We start from the raw sequence: 15,937 nt of genomic DNA on the forward strand, positions 1-15,937 counted from the left end.
AGCAAATGTTTAAAGAAGAAAATAGATATCTAGAAAAGGAGGTTGATGATTTATGCCTGGATTTCTCTCCAAGCATTTGCCTTCCTTGTATTTACAGGCGTGTCCCCATTTGCAAGTTGTACATCTGTTCTATTCACATGACGTTTCATAAAAGCCCTAACATCTGGGCAAGATAAACTTCCTTCAGGTACCTGCTTAACTTTTCACTTGTCACACTTGCATCGCATCACCCCCCCCCCCACCCGGGGCATCTCTTGCCCTATCCCGCCTGCCTCAGTGGTGGCCTCTGTGGGGGTGGGCTGTGCTCCAGTCTGCCCACCTCCCACCCCCATGTCACTGGCCCCCAGTTCCAGCTTCCCACAATATCACTCCCTCCCAGTGCCAACCTTTGCCATGGCCAGGTTCTTTGAGAGACTCCTGATCCGTAGTCTCCCACTTCAGGCCTGACTGTGCAGGTAAATGAAGGTAGCATTTTGAACCCAAGAAAAAAAGTTGTCTTTTGATTCTGTCTTCAGACCAAACCAAAAGGAAAACTGCCGAATACGCCATACAAATTCACATTTAGGTTCGAAAGTCCCTTATACACCTATATATTCCTCAATAAAGTGAAAGAAAAGAGCAGCTGATTTTGGTGGTAGTCATTTCATGAGATTTCCCTCTCTGGTAGATGTGCAAACTTCATGTTTTACAGAAACTTAATTTCACTTGCTGGAAATCTCCCCACCCCCAAGAAGGCTGCCTTCTGGAATGAATGCTTTCAGAGTTTTTTTTTCTTTTCCTAATCTGGAATTTTGTTCCTCTGACTACAATCTAAATCGCACGAAGGAGGAGGACACATCGACAAACTTGAGAGCGGGTGGGAGAAAAAAAAAAAATAGAAGGAAAAGAAAATAGTCCACGTAAACAAGAAAGGAGGCTGTTGGAGACTGTCACTGCAGCAAACCCCAAACCATCTCGTTGCAGGGTGCCCACAAAATCCCGGCTGTAATTGAGTGTTTTCTTTGAGGTTTTCTGACCATGTGCTTTTTACCATGGTTACTATGACTCTGATTCCAGAAGCTGAATATTCATCATGATCCCATCTCAACCTTTCAGAAGGCTTATCTCGTTGGTCCTTACAAAGGAGGAGAATCTAAAGGGGGCACGTCTGTGCCAGTGATTTTAACCTGCTCCACCTTCTAGTGACCTGCCACATGCTCCTTCTTACTTTATAGACATCTGGGAATTCCATACATGCCTTAAACTCCAATTACACACCTTCTTCAAAGGACACGTGCTTTGATTTGCTAAGAACATTAAGTGGGCTCACGTCCTGAGGCCTTGGGACAAAAGCGAGGGAAAAATATATCCCATGTCGGTTTTTTTTTTTTAATTGAAACTGGGTCTATCCTTTGCTGTCCAGTAAATAAAGATAGTTAATAATCTTCCTATTTGCACATTCGTGGGCTCTCAAAGAGTTGGGAGGTTTCTGAGAAATAGTGGGATTGCCGGCTTTGAGAAAATAGGAAGAAACCGATTTCTCCTTCCACTTTGCCGGTGCACTTTCCTTCCACTTTCACTGGTGCTGGGGGCGGCGCATTCATTATGACATATAAGCGGAAAATTCTGCAAAAGTGGTCCCCGGGGATCCCCGCCCGACCCCTGTCTGTCCCCTAATGTGGGCCTGTCTCTGGAAATTCCAGGTTGGGCCTTTGCCTAAATCTGTTGCTATTGCTCCCCTTGCTACCGCTGACACTTGGCACTGCCGCCTCCTAGCAGCGGCCAGACGCAGGGCTGGGGGCCTTCCACGCAAACCGACAGAGGTAGGGACATCGTCATTCTCCCCACCGCGCGGGCTGGGTCCACCACCCACGCAGGCGGATACCATGCCCTTGCCCCTCTCCCACGCCCGCCGCAGGTGAGACCCTCGCTCCCCACGGAGTTCTGTTTGGGTTTCCGTGGCGTTTGTTCCCCGCAGGTTTGTTTGTTTTTCTTCAAATTACAGATGCAGGGAAAACCGCCTGACATCATGAGAGTGGGACAAACGCTCACTTTGAAGGATTCCTGGGCAGGACTTCAAGTGAAATCATATGCCTGAGAAGAACTTGATACTGGTCTAGAGAAAATAACCAGTTCTGACTTTGCCAAACCATGGAATGTGCAAAATGCTCTACTTTTTCGCAAGAGGCCAAGTGTCCCTTAAAAAGCTCCATTATGAATATGAACCTTAAGACCGAAGGGTCAAGCAGCTTGTGCCGTTGTTGAGTATGGGAAAAAATTTACACACATTGTGCAAGTTTCTGCTTCTTGACATTATTTTATTAATAATATGTTCCACTTTGGCGAGGGTACCTGTAACTGTGCATGAATTATCATTATCATCTGGACATGTGCTTGGCATGTATGTGCACAAAAGGGGAAATGTGCATATGGGTAAAAAATTACTGCTTTCTTGTGACTAAAGGCTATCAATCTGACCAACTTATAAACAAGATAAAAATAATCAATAGCATAGTAAAGGAAACATTCAATTGTCTACAGTTTAACCAAGACAATGTAGTACAATACTTTCCCCTAGCAAATGCATTCTGGCTGAAGGAAAAAGATCCCGAGTGAACCAACACATTAATTGGAAAGCATTAGCTTCTTATTTCTGAAACAGAGGTAATTCATTCTATGTGTTCTTTAAGAGTAGGTAGCAAAAATAAAATGAAATAAAATCAAAAGAAGATAAAATGGTGGAGGGAAAGAAACAGGTGGCTTCATTTCTATTCTAAAAAAGAATTTCACGATTTATGTCTTGTGTATATGGGGGTAGGGATTAGAGTCGGCAAGCTGGAAATTGCATTATAGTACTTAATATTTTTCATTGTGCAGTTGCCTCATTCAAAATACAATTATTTACCACCTTTTTCATTCATTTATTTCTCTGAAAATCTGGGGGGAAACATTACCTTCAGTTTAGTATTTAATATTACTATAAATATGGTATTTGCTTTTCTCTAAAGTGTTTCCTCCTATGAAAGAAGTAGAAAAAGCAAAACACATTTTTAAAAGAAAGAAAAGAAAGGCAAATGGAGAGCTACCTTTCTTTGACACAATTAGTTCTTATATCCAGAGTTAAGATAACAATTACCTTCTCAGCAGTGATGACCAGCTCCATCCTGGTGTACCTCAAGAAATCTGAAATATCAAATAGTCAGACCAAGCTAGTGAACAAGGAGACTCCTCATGAATAATTTAGAAAATGGAAGTGGTTGGACGATACATACAGAAGAGAATTACCAACCTAATGCTTTCCCTCATCCTTCTAGGGCACCCTCCTTACAATTCTAACCTACCTTACACACCACACACACACACACACACACAAACACCCCACAAATACGCCAACACATAATCGCCTTCCCTTTCTGTTATTTGCTAAAGGACTATCAAAATCCAAAAATAATACTTCTCCAAGCTTTCAGTAATGTTTTAATACAAGTAAATGCTGCAGACTCCTTATCGTAAAATACTATCTGAAATATTAACAATAAATTCATAATATTCTTATGTCAGCATTCTATGGTGCTGTGTGAAGAAGAAAACGAAAACCTTCAGGCAATAAAATAACCTCAACCTAAGCTAAGCAACAACGATCTCTTTGGATACATACACTTATTAGTCACTGTTTGAATTAGGCACCAAAATAATTTTCCAGTTTGAAAGCTTCCCCAATTACACTTGAATGCAGTAAATTGGATGTAAAAGTTAAGAACTGATACAAAATCACTATTTCTAATAATGTTAATTATAAAAGCCAGTATCTTCCTGGCCCAGAAATAATCAGAATGAAGTAAAAAATCAAAAACCCCCATTTGCCCATTATTGTTTTACTTAACTTCAGATTGTGTATGTGTGGGTATGTATGATCTCACCAGGGAAAAATTCTGTGTAATTTTGGATAAAATATATTTGCTAATGAATTGACTAGAAACTGCATAGCTGTAGTATTTAAAACTGTGATTGTTCCAACAGTTACCAACGATACTGTAAGTTCAGTCTTACATTCTTCACACATAAAAAAGAATGATGCTTCCCAAATAGCATCAATATAGGGATATATTAACTTTTCTTTTTAGCAAACAAGACACTAAATGTCATATTCATTCATGAGAGAACAGTTAAGCAAATTACAAATGGAATTTTCCCTTTTCTGCTGATTTGCACTTTGTTTTCTATGCATTTCTGGTCATTTCTATGTGTGTACAGAAAATTTTCATAACACTATGTATCTTTTCACTGAAAACTTGTTATTTAGGAATCTTCACAAACAGTGCAGAGCATGACAAAAAGTACATAATAAAAGAATAGTGCAGGTTTCATACTCCTTATTTGCATTTAACGATTTTACAACTACCACCTCAAAATATAAGGGAGGTGAATAGCAAATTTGTTAGTTTTTGCTGTTTGGAGATGATATGAAGAAGAGATGCTACTAAGCCCACTGAATACCAAGCTGGAATAATAATAAAGCTGTCTTTTTACATAACATGCTTGTGCCTGTCAGTAGCTGCTTTGAGTTTTTCACTGTTTTGTTTATATTAGTGCCCCCTCCCTCCTGGGTGCCTTTAGAATTAAACAAGCAGGTATTTACCACCAACTTAATCTTTAGCTTTAAAAATATAGACCAAACTCTAAGGTTCTTTAAATTTTTTTATCATATTTATTTATTGCAGAAAAATATACAAAGATATTTACAAAACAATCATAAAAATATGAATGCATTTAGACACCGGATCTATTTGCATTTTACCATGGGTCCTCAATAAATAAATAGAATGTTGTTTTTTGTATTTTAAGTTTTTTTTTCCCCCTCAGAGGAAGGATGAAAAAAAGAATTAACTGACTATGGTTTTGCAGGCCAGTTTGATCCCAGTATTATTTCTAAAGGTGTTCTTATAGTTCCTCTGATAGTTACCATTTTAAAATAGAGAAAGTCCATAATGATGCCTTTCCTTTCAGTGGCTGATTGGCACGACCTCTTGAGAATGCATGCATGAAAAAAATAAAAATAAAAACATTCTTCGTCAAAAAAAAAAAAAAAAACAACACACAAACAACTGTTCAGACTTCTATCAGAATGCAGAGGTGTGAGGATGGTGCCGCTGCCCGTCTGGGAATCACTGTCCACGGGCCTGTCTCGCTTTCTCTTTTAAAAGTGCGCCCCACGCCCTGTTTCTTTGAATTTGGATTTTGCTCTTCTAATTTCCAAGAAAATCTGTGGCATATATTTTTATTTTTAGTTATCCAGCTCCAGAGTCTCTAGACTGTCCATTTTCTCCTTCTCTGGAAACAATGACATCTGCAAAAACCCAGAGGGGGGAGTCGGTTATTGTTTAGGTCTCTGTGGCTGTTTTCTAAGACTAGTGAGCACTGTTCTTATCACCACCACCGAGAAATTAAGCTGAACAACCTGGAAGGATTTCAGCCCAAGGGCAAGAGGAAGTGGGTGGGTGGAAAGAAGGAGGAGGTGGAATTTGTTTTAAAACATATGTTTTAAGGAGAACAAAAATTGAAAGCTGAAAGAAAGGGTGGCGCTGGCAAAACGGTCCTTACCCGTGACCCCTGGGTGTCTCTGTCTCCCCTCCTGTCACGCACACTCACGCGCACACACACCCCTCACCAGGGCGCATCCCCCTGGAGACTGCTCTCCCTAACAGGGTCCGACCGGCCTACCCGGGACGCTGGGGGCGCGAGGCAACGGTGCCAAGTGAGGTGGGAAAGCTGAGAGGAGAGTGGGAGAGGAGAGGAAATCGAGGTGGACTGGGAACCGCGGCCTGGTCGGCCAGTCGTCTGCCACCTGAGAGGCGAAGGGGTGCAGCGGCGCGGTCCTTACCTAGGTCTCCGGCCCTGCTGAGGGGGTGGGGGGCTCCGCCTGCTAGTGGGACGCGGACATGGACCAGGCCCCCTCCATCCTCCAGACCGAGAAGGCGTAGCTGAGCCGCTCGTGAGCCACATAGCTGCAGCTTGCCATCTTGGAGTCCAGCTCGTCGCTCTGGAGGACCTGGTAGAGGAAGTCGATGTACCTGGCCGCCAGCTTGAGGGTCTGAATCTTGCTCAGCTTGTCCGAGGGCAGCGTTGGGATGATCTTCCGCAGCGCGGCGAACGCCTCGTTCAGCGACTGGGTGCGCTGGCGCTCCCGCACGTTGGCCATGACCCGCTGCGTCTGCAGCTCCTCGTACGACTGCGGGCTCCCGCCGCCGCTGCTGCTGCCGCCGCCGCCCGCGCTGCCGCCGCCGCCGCAGCCCGCAGACTTCTTGCCGCGCTTGCCCTGGGCCGGACTGCCCGGCTCGTCGCCGCCTCCGACGCCCCCGCCCGCGGCTCCACCGGGCCCCGCGCCGCCACCCGCGCTGCGCCGGCTGCTACGCCGCTTTCGTCCCCCGCGCTTGCCGCTCGGCGGCTGCTGCCGGTCTGGCTCTTCTTCGCTGTTGCTCAGGCTGTCGTCGGCCGGCGAGACTGGCGAGCTGGACACGTCCTGCATCATCTCTCGAGCGGCGACGCGTGGCCTCGCGGGTCCGGGGCAGAGGGGCAGCCGGGGAAGAGGAGGAGAGCGGGGCGCCTCAGCCCGCCAGCTTCCCCAGCGCGCGGCGCCGGCCCGGGCGGTGCGGCCCGCGGAGGAGGGAGCAGGAGGACGAACGGGAGGGACCTCCGCGGGGAGGGCGCACGGGGGAGGCGGGGAGAGAGGCGGGAGGGGGAGGGGACGGTGTGGATGGCCCCGAGGTCCAAAAAGAAAGCGCCCAACGGCTGCACGCACACCCCGCCTGGCCGCCTGGAAACGGTGCCGGTGCTGCAGAGCCCGCGAGGTGTCTGGGAGTTGGGCGAGAGCTGCAGACTTGGAGGCTCTTATACCTCCGTGCAGGCGGAAAGTTTGGGGGCAGCAGTGTCATTGGCCTGACGTGGGGAGGAGGGACTTTTCGAAGTTTTATAGGAAAGTTTCCGCTTTCCAGTCCCCCTCCCCCGTCCCACCTCCCTTCCTCGGGGTCTAACAATTCGTCCTCCCAAACCATTCAAAAACGACCTGGCCCGGGCGGCCGGCCCCTCCACCCGCCTCCTTGCCGTCCTCCCCCTTCCCTCCCCGTCGCCTTCCCCTGGCAGGCGCGGGGCGATTTCCTTCCCCGCCGGAGCGTGCGGGCAGCGCCCCCGAACCCTAGCGCAGCCCAGGAAGGGGCCGGAGGAGACTGTCCTGGCCGCAGTGGCAGCCGCATCCGGAGTGGCTGTGACAGCAGCGGTGGCAACAGCTTCTACACAGTGGGTGATGTCTCATCTCGCCCAAGAGCCCTCTAGGTCCGTGGGGCCGATTTGGGATTGCTGGGGCTGGGGGTGGGGGGTGGTGTGGGGTGGCGGGGCATGCCAAGAAAACTGTCAACCGCGGAGCCCACTCAATGGTGAGGTAGACGAACCCCTTGGAGTTCCAAGGGCCAAACCGCCGCGGCCCAGCCCCGAGGTCCTGGGCGTTTCTGAAGACGTGGCCGCGCGGCGGGGGCTGAGGATTTGCGTCTTGGCCTCCTCTCTCACCCTTCTGGGCCCTCCTTTCCCCTCTACAACGACCCAGTCTAACACTCCCCAACATCCAAAGGACTACGCCTCGGAAGGTGCTCGAAAGAGGCAGAAGTTCACTCTCCGGTGCAAGGAAACCCAGTCCGTGGGGAAGGCAGCAGAGCCAGAGGGGGGCAGCGCAGCGCCTTTGCTGCGGCCCTGACAGCTGGCAATGCCAACCCAAGGGAGAGACCCTGTGGCCATTTCATCCCCACCCCCAAATTAGGCCCCGCATTGTGACCCTGAAAGGCCAGCTTGTAAGAGTGAAGTGGGAATTTGATAGCGCCTGGACATAAGGGGCTGCCCGCTCTAAGACCCCCTCCCAGCCCCCATTATCTAGCAGATCCAGTGAACAATTAGGCTTCGTGGGCCCCAAACGCATGCCAATTACTTGGATACACTAACATTTTAAGCATTTCTGTCTGTATGTTAAAACGAGCCACAAAGAGGGTGTTAATGTAGATCCTGGCAAACTGGAAGCAACAAAGTTGGTGAACAAGAAAGCAAGCCACCTTGGATAAGAAGCCCATCTTTTGCAATGCCATATTTGTTCCCTTTTTGAAATGAATGGAGGTACAATAACCGTTTCATGTCTATCCCTTACACGGCAAAGTAAAAGGCTGGAGTCAGTACACAGTGTTGGGGTGGGGGCAGCGTTTGGGGGGCGACGAGTTTTGTGCACCCTGCACATAAAGTCCGCTCATGGGCTCCTCAGTACGGACACACCAGTGGGAACAATTAATTCAGCAAAGCGCCCCTTTCTGAGCTGGACCAAGGTTCGCGGCTGCAGATATCTCAAGCTGGAGGCAGGAGCCCAGGCGACGCCCAGGCAGGCCACGTGGCTGTTCCCCGCTGAGACTCGCACAGCTTTAGTCCTGGAAACCTTAGGGTGTGGAGCTCCTTGGGTCGACAGAAGGGTTCAGCTTTTTCGGAGAAGTGAAGGCGGGTGTTATTTCTCCAGCGAGGTGTAAACAAGACTGTGCTTTCATGAGAGGGACAAATGACAGAGTTGGTCCCTTACCATTTTTACAGAAATACTCAGAAACAGTGACTACAGCTTGTCAACTGGTCTGTTCAGTGAGCCGCTGCCTTATTGTAAAATAGTCTCTCTGAAAATCAGATTCGACTTGACCTCCACTTAATTTCAGTAGCACTCTAGCAGTTCTCAAAACAGTCACCCCTGCACCCTTGCGTTTGCATGTTCCGCTTACAGGATTTTATCTCTTGGAAGCGCTTAGAGAATGCGGCAAAAATTCTGCCCCACTCTCCACCAAGTGTTCTTTTTGTAAATCTGAATTGCACAGTATTCTGCAATTCTTATTTAGAACGTGGCTGCAGAAGGCTCGAAACTTTTTCCACTTCAGCTATTTTTTTTTAAACATAAATATCAAATCTTATTTTTGTTTTGTTCTTTTTTTCTCTTTTCTCAAAAATAAATAAAGAGATCGAATGATTGGACTCTTTCCTTTGTGGCCACGGATAAGCAAGACAGGAAAGTGTGGGTAAAGTGTAAGGAAATCTTACCTGACCAAGGGGAATTGGGGAAGGGGAGGGGAGCGGACAAGCTGGAGGAGAAACCGAGTCCACAACAGCGCAGCAGCCAGGGGTCATTAGCCAGCCCATCTTGCAAAGTCATCAATCTCAAAGACTGGTTCTTAAACAAGTGAGCCCAGCCCTTTTCCCGGCACTAAAACTTCTAGCTGATGGAGCGCTCCTGGCCATTGAGTACAGGGATCCCCCAAGGCTCAGGCGACGCTCTGATGCCAGAATACTTAGAGGGGAATTCAAAATGAACACCTAACCAGAACCATCCTGACCATGGAACCTTTCAGCCAGAGTCACAATTGATGACTAGTTCTAAGAAGAAATTGCTCTTGAACTGTTCCGAAGAGTGGAGGATGAGACGACTTTTGAGTTCCTAAGTAAGGCTTGAATGTTACTTTTGTAGCAAAAGGTAGTCCCGGAGTTACCTCTCAAAAAATGGCTGGAGCTAGATACTCCCTGCTTTACAAACTGCAGCACGCCCTGCTGACAGTCCAATCTGCTCATATACAGCTCTTTCTTATCTAACATTTTACCTAACAATTTTCTTTTCCACATTTGCAAGAATGGCTCCCTTTTTACTTGTTGATAAGTCAGATATAATTCTGGATTCTCTTATATATGCAACAATAATTGCAACTTCTGCAATGTTTCGTTTAAATTTGAAAGCTTACTTCTTTCTAAAATCCCAATCTTGGGGTCGTAAAAACAATCTTAGAAATTTTCTTTTGAGGCTGAAGTTAGCCTAACTGTAAGGATGTCAGTGGGGACTACCTTCTTTGGGAATGCTAGATTAACTGGAGTTCAGTCATTTTGCCTCCTTCTAAAATAAAGTCCCCCCAAAAAAAAATTAAATGAAAAAAAAAATTTCTTTTGTACTTGGATAATTCAAAACGATCTTTGTTTTCAAATTGCAAACTTGGCATGTTTGCAATCCTGCCTGAGGAATGTGTGCTGTGTTAAAAGTTGAAATAAAAAATACTGTTAAAAGTAACAGAGTTAGAAATCTCACACCGACCATATACAATAAGTATTAAGTATCCTGACAGTTTGAATATGCTGTGACATTCTCTTAGCAATAATCAATTATAAATACTTTTAGATAAGGAAAAGAAACACACACTATAGAATGGTTAGGAAGCTGGTAAATTCTGGAGTTTGAGCTTGCATAAAAGGTGAGTACCTCAATCTGTTCCTACTCTTCTTTCTCCTCAGACTTTAGATGGCCTATCACCTGTTTGTTGGCTCCTACTTCTGAGAAATAATTTCTCCGAATTGCATAAATAATGCACAGGAGCATTCGCACGAAAGGGAGTGAAAATTAGAAAGGCTGCAATTGAGTGAATATCAGATGAGGTTTTATATCTTAGATTTCATCTTGTTTTGAGCACTCCAGAGGGACTGCTGTTTAAATGAGAGAATTTTATTAAAGGGGAATATAAAGTCACGTCAGCACAATAACTGTGTAAAGCTTTTTCTTCTTTCATGACCCTGGTAGCCTTAATGATGTTTGAACACCTTTCCCTAAATAAAAACTCATTCTCTTTAAATGATGATTTAATTCATAAATTCAACAGATTCAATATTTGTCTATCTAAATAGCTTTAAAAGTTAAAAAAAAAAACTAAAGTTATAAAATGTGAAGTTTTCAATCCAGAAATAAAACCAAAAAGTAAAAAAACACAATAAATTGGGGTGCCAACAGTACCACAAATGAAATTTTCAAATACATGTTAATCTTTAAAATAGCTGACATTCTGAACTCAGCATAAGGATGGGATGAGGACACATAGGTCTAACCTGTAGAAAGCACAGGATCAGAATATGGAAAAGTATGGAGTCTTGAAGAGCGTTTTTTTGTTTGTTTTGTTTTGTTTTTTTCAGGGGGTGTGCAGGCTGGAGAGTTGGTGTCTCGTTTTTTTCAGGGGGTGTGCAGGCTAGAGAGTTGGTGTCTCAGCTGCACATTAACCTTGTTGGAAAACACACTCACTTCACTTATATCAAAGAATTGCTGGAATAACTGATGAAAGAATGCAAGAAATAAATAGTTATTCATAGGAACTATTATCATTGTCTCAGTCTTTCTACATAGTATTATGCGTCTTCTTTTTAATCATTCGATGACCTGCAATTTAAATATAAATTGAATGATTTACATTCTATGTTTTTTTCAGTTCAATTTATCTTTCTGATTACTCATAACTTTCACCTTTCTTCACTTGAAGGGATTTCCGTTTTTCACAAATGGCTTTTCCTGAAGCCTTATGTCCTGCTGCTATTGTTTGGTTTGGTTCTTTCTGCAGAAAACATGTTGTTTTTGCCAGTGACCACAAGAGGACACAATTTCCCAGATAACTTTGTTTAGAAAGACACTCATAGAAGAAGAAAGCTAAAAAAAAAAAAACAGCAAAAATAACACACAATTAATGAATATCATTTGGAGATGTCTATTTTATTTATGACATTTTTATTAATTAAAAAGAATAAACATGAGTTGGCATTCAAAGTTTTGAAGATTTTATGATTTTTACTTTTTTAGAACATTAAATATACTAAACTAATGTTGTAGTTAAGCAAAATGTTAATTTTACATTGACATAATTTTGTACAAAACTCTTGGTGACTTTGAATTTTACTTAATTTTCAAGCCATGTTTGGCAATGAAAAACAGTTTATTTATTTATTTTTTCCTAAAAGATTTTTCAAAATGCCTTTAACAGTTTGAATTTCTACTTCAGGCATTTGGACTGTCTTTACATTGAAAACTATATGAAAATTATGTTTTATAGTTTTCCACTTATATTTTAATGCATATTTAGATTAATAACTAAAGGCATTTTGCAGATACATGGAAAAAATGTGATATCTCAAGGTACTGACTCTCAGCACTTCCTCAGAATTATTAGATACAATCTCTGATTTTAGAGATCCTCCCTCTTTTCTACTGCCTTCTTTCAACTTGTAAATTAAATGATTTGATACTTTTCTGAAGACTTTCATGGTTCTGGTGGATTGCCACAAGGAGCAGGCTGTGGAATCCTGCTTTCTTTGGGATTAAATGCTTTTGCATTTGTGTCTTCATGCAGATATATCCTGGATTACTTTCTCTGAGACCCTGCTGGAGTGAGTGAGGAGTAGACCAAAGACTCTGGAAAAAAAAAATGACTCTGGGGAAAAAAAAAAAAAAAAAAGCAACGAATGAACGAACGTTTTAAGAGGTTCGAAAGGAAGGAAGGAAGGAAGGAAGGAAGGAAGGAAGGAAGGAAGGAAGGAAGGAAGGAAAAAGAAAAGAGGAAAGAGTAAGTGAATGGGGTAAAAGGAACTTCCTCCAAAAGCCACCTTATGTTTCCCAGAGTCATGCTTTAAATCTATCACTGGTAACCAGTAATTTGGGACTGGCATTGTCCTCTCCAGGCTCCTCTTTTATATCACAATGTCCCCAACATGAGGGAGCACATTGGATCTCTAATATCTTTGAATAAATTTGATTGTATGTTGTTTTTTCTCAAGACAGGAAGGCTCAGGCAGCCAGAGGACACTGGAACATGTTGAGGAGTCTAGGCTGAAAGGCAGGAAAAATTGTGAAGAAAATGAAGGTTGTGGTACTAAGGTTCTACGCTATTTTTACTAATGTAGGAATTGGCCTGATACCACGGGCCTGTTCAAGCCTTCCACACCTTTTATTTGTTAATATGTCCTAGGTTTTTTTTATTTCTCTGTATTTCCTTATATCAATCTTGCCTGCTGATGCTGTGCTTAAGAGGTCCAAAGTTAAGGATAAGCATGAATGGAGGATGAATGGAGAGACACAGGGCAGAAGCTCTTGTCCATGGCTGGGACTGAACAGTGTGGCTGAAACTGTTAGTTCTGTCTTTTGGGACCAGTTCTAGATAGATAGAGCACAGTGAGAAAATGAAGAAATAAGAACCTGCCTGGTCTTGTCTCATTGTCTTGATTTCTGTCAATTTAAAAGTCTTGAAACCCTGAAATATGTCTATCAAATAAGACATACTCTTCTATTTCACTATCAGATGTGAGCTAGTAACAAAAAGTATTGCATAGGCTCTTTGTTTTAACTGTAATGGGCTGTAGAGATATAGTTGTCATCAAGAGTAGGAATATTTCCAGGAAATATGAAGTGTATATAATGAAGACCGGGAAAACAAAAATATCCACTAACGGTCTTAAGCAACCTTAATGCAATTTTAACTTTACAGCCAAATTTTGGACTGGAAAAAAGTAACAGTTTTGTATAAATTAAAAGAAAGGCAAAGGGCCGGGCATGGTGGCTCAAGCCTATAATCCCAGCACTTTGGGAGGCCAAGGTGGGTGGATCACGATGTCAGGAGATAGAGACCATCCTGGCAAACACAGTGAAACCCCGACTCTACTAAAAATACAAAAAATTAGCCGGGTGTGGTGGCAGGCACCTGTAGTCCCAGCTACTTGGGAGGCTGAGGCAGGAGAATGGTATGAACCCAGGAGGCAGAGATTGCAGCGAGCCGAGATCGCACCACTGCACTCCAGCCTGGGCAACAGAACGAGACTCCATCTCAAAAAAAAAAAAAAACAAAAAACTCAAATATATTAATTCTGAACAACATGAGCAGACTTGAGCTATCTGAGGAATAAGTATACTTAATTTATTTTGTTTTAACTGGGACATCCTCCAAAATATACTACAATCTGATTTAATTGTGAGAAAGAAGTACTTAATTAAATTAAAAGTAGAAAGAAACTCTACTTCTAGATTTATGTAACATTAATTCAGTGTTATTTTCATTATGCTGATTCTTATATGAAAGTTGGGCACCCAGATTTTAAATAGAGATTCATTAAAATATTCTATGGTACTTTTGTAGAAAATTTAACACATATTTTAAATGGAAGAGAAATAATTTTAAGAGAAAATTTGGTAAGACAGAAAGATTATTCAATTTTACATGTGAATACAGTAGCAATCACAACTGCTTTTTCTTGTATCATTCCCATGGGTTACTAGGTATAGCAGAGGTTCATATTGTTGGAATAATTTGATAGAATGAAAGCAGAATAAAAATAGAACAAAAAGGAATCTAGACAATCCCCTCAGATTAAATTAGATTATAATTCTACTTTAATTTATTGTCACATTCTTAACACATCACAATTGAGGACTGGAGAAACTGGTTACAAAATGCACTTGAATAAAAATCATAGAATACTGGAGCTAGAAGAGGTTTCAGAATCCAGAGCAGCTCTTCCTTTCTGGCAAGGCAGAGTGGCTGTCGAGAGTAGAGTAGTGGATTATAGCCTGGATTCTAGAGGCAGTCAGCCTGGTTTCAAATATGGCTCAACTTCTCACTACCTGTTTAACCTTAGATAAGTTACTTACCTCTCCATGCTTCCTGTGAAAGGGAGAAAATAATGTACATCATTAGGTTGTTGTGATGATTAAATTCCTAAGTGCTAACCCCTTAAGATGGTGCCTGGTACTTGATGCATGTTTGATATTAGTGTTCTAACTGAGAACTAAGTTATGCAAGACCTTGTAGACTGAAATGAAGCATTTGCCCTCAATTCTGAATGCAAAAGTTGCACTTTGAAGGGCAAATGAGGAAATTAATTGATGAGTCATTTCTGTTTGAAGAGCAACTATTTCTATGTCGATCTATTACCACCCAAGCCACAAAATGCACATTGGGGACATCAATTGGAAGTTTTATAATTTATCTATGCCCTGCCTGTCAAGGAATAGTAACAGGACACATATGATTTCTTCAACTTCTATACTGGGTCACATCTTTGCTGAGGTGAAGACTATAATATTAAACTGTCTACTTGATACCACAATGTGGGATTCTCACAGACATCTCAAACTTACTGCCACTTCCACATAACCTATTCCTTCCACCCCTGCAAATCAGTAAATTTTGGTAAATTGTTTATCTGTTTAGCCTAAAAGGCTAAGAACCATCATCAATTCCTCTGTTTTTCTTAGCCCACTATCTCCGTCATCCAAGTGATTATTAGAGGAGAGCCGTCTCCCACCAAGACTAACAGACTGGACATTCACCAGTTGACCCTGAACTGGAAGAGAAGAACCTTTCACCTGTGTAGTTTCAACAGCCAGAGATCTGTGTAATAAAACAGCTGGGAGAAAGTACCAGGGAAGTTCCCAATCAGTGGCTGAAGTAATTAGAATAGGAATGGAGTTTGTTCTTAGACTGCAGAAAACATCAATTTTGTCCTCTTCTGATTTCTCAGGATGGTACAAACATTTAAGGAGTGGTGCATTCTGGTCATAATACGTCAATGTCACTCCATCAGCAGTCTCAGAACTCATGAGTATTCACTTGACCACACCATTCCTGTGCAGCAGGAATAGTGCTGAATAGTACTGGAAACTGGTCAGTGTCTATGGCGTGTATGGGCTTTTCTTTGGGGGAACAGAGAAACAAGTTAGGAGGCCATTGCAGTAATCTAGGTAACATGTGATTGTGACCTGAACTTGAGTGGTAGCAGTGGAACTGGAGTTGGAAAGAAATGATAAGATTGCAGATATATTTTGAAAGTAGCCAACAGGATTTGTTAAAGGTAAGGCATGAGGTGTGAGAGAGAGGAATGAAGGATGACACTAAGCGTTTTGATCTATGCAAAATAAAGGGTATGTCGGCAACCACTGAGATGGAGAAGGTTGTGAACATTTCAAGGGAGACAGAGAGTTCAGTTTTAGATATATAAACTTTGAATTGTCAGCTAGAAATTCAAGTAGAATTGTTGGGCAGGCAGTTGGACATTGAGTCTCAAGTTTGTAAGAGAGCTCTGGGTTGGGAGCTCCGTGATAGAATTTGGA

General features: G+C 43.0%; 1 protein-coding gene and 1 long non-coding RNA gene across 2 annotated transcripts; one reads left to right on the top strand and one right to left on the bottom strand.

Annotated features, from left to right (window-relative positions):
- Positions 1-4,664: 4,664 nt before the first annotated feature.
- On the bottom strand, positions 4,665-6,871 carry TWIST1 (twist family bHLH transcription factor 1). Its single transcript, XM_021935964.2, has 2 exons — positions 5,861-6,871; positions 4,665-5,326 (listed from the first exon to the last, which is right to left on the bottom strand). The coding sequence occupies exon 1, from the start codon at positions 6,506-6,508 to the stop codon at positions 5,903-5,905; it is 606 nt and encodes a 201-aa protein (XP_021791656.2). The 5' UTR covers positions 6,509-6,871; the 3' UTR covers positions 4,665-5,326; positions 5,861-5,902.
- Positions 6,872-12,362: 5,491 nt separating this feature from the next.
- LOC103883000 lies at positions 12,363-13,033 on the top strand. The gene is made up of 2 exons (XR_645025.1): positions 12,363-12,401; positions 12,613-13,033. It is a non-coding gene; the product is annotated as an uncharacterized LOC103883000 (long non-coding RNA).
- Positions 13,034-15,937: the final 2,904 nt, after the last annotated feature.

This window comes from Papio anubis, chromosome 4, assembly GCF_008728515.1.
Source record: "Papio anubis isolate 15944 chromosome 4, Panubis1.0, whole genome shotgun sequence".
Taxonomy (NCBI): Eukaryota; Metazoa; Chordata; class Mammalia; order Primates; family Cercopithecidae; genus Papio; species Papio anubis.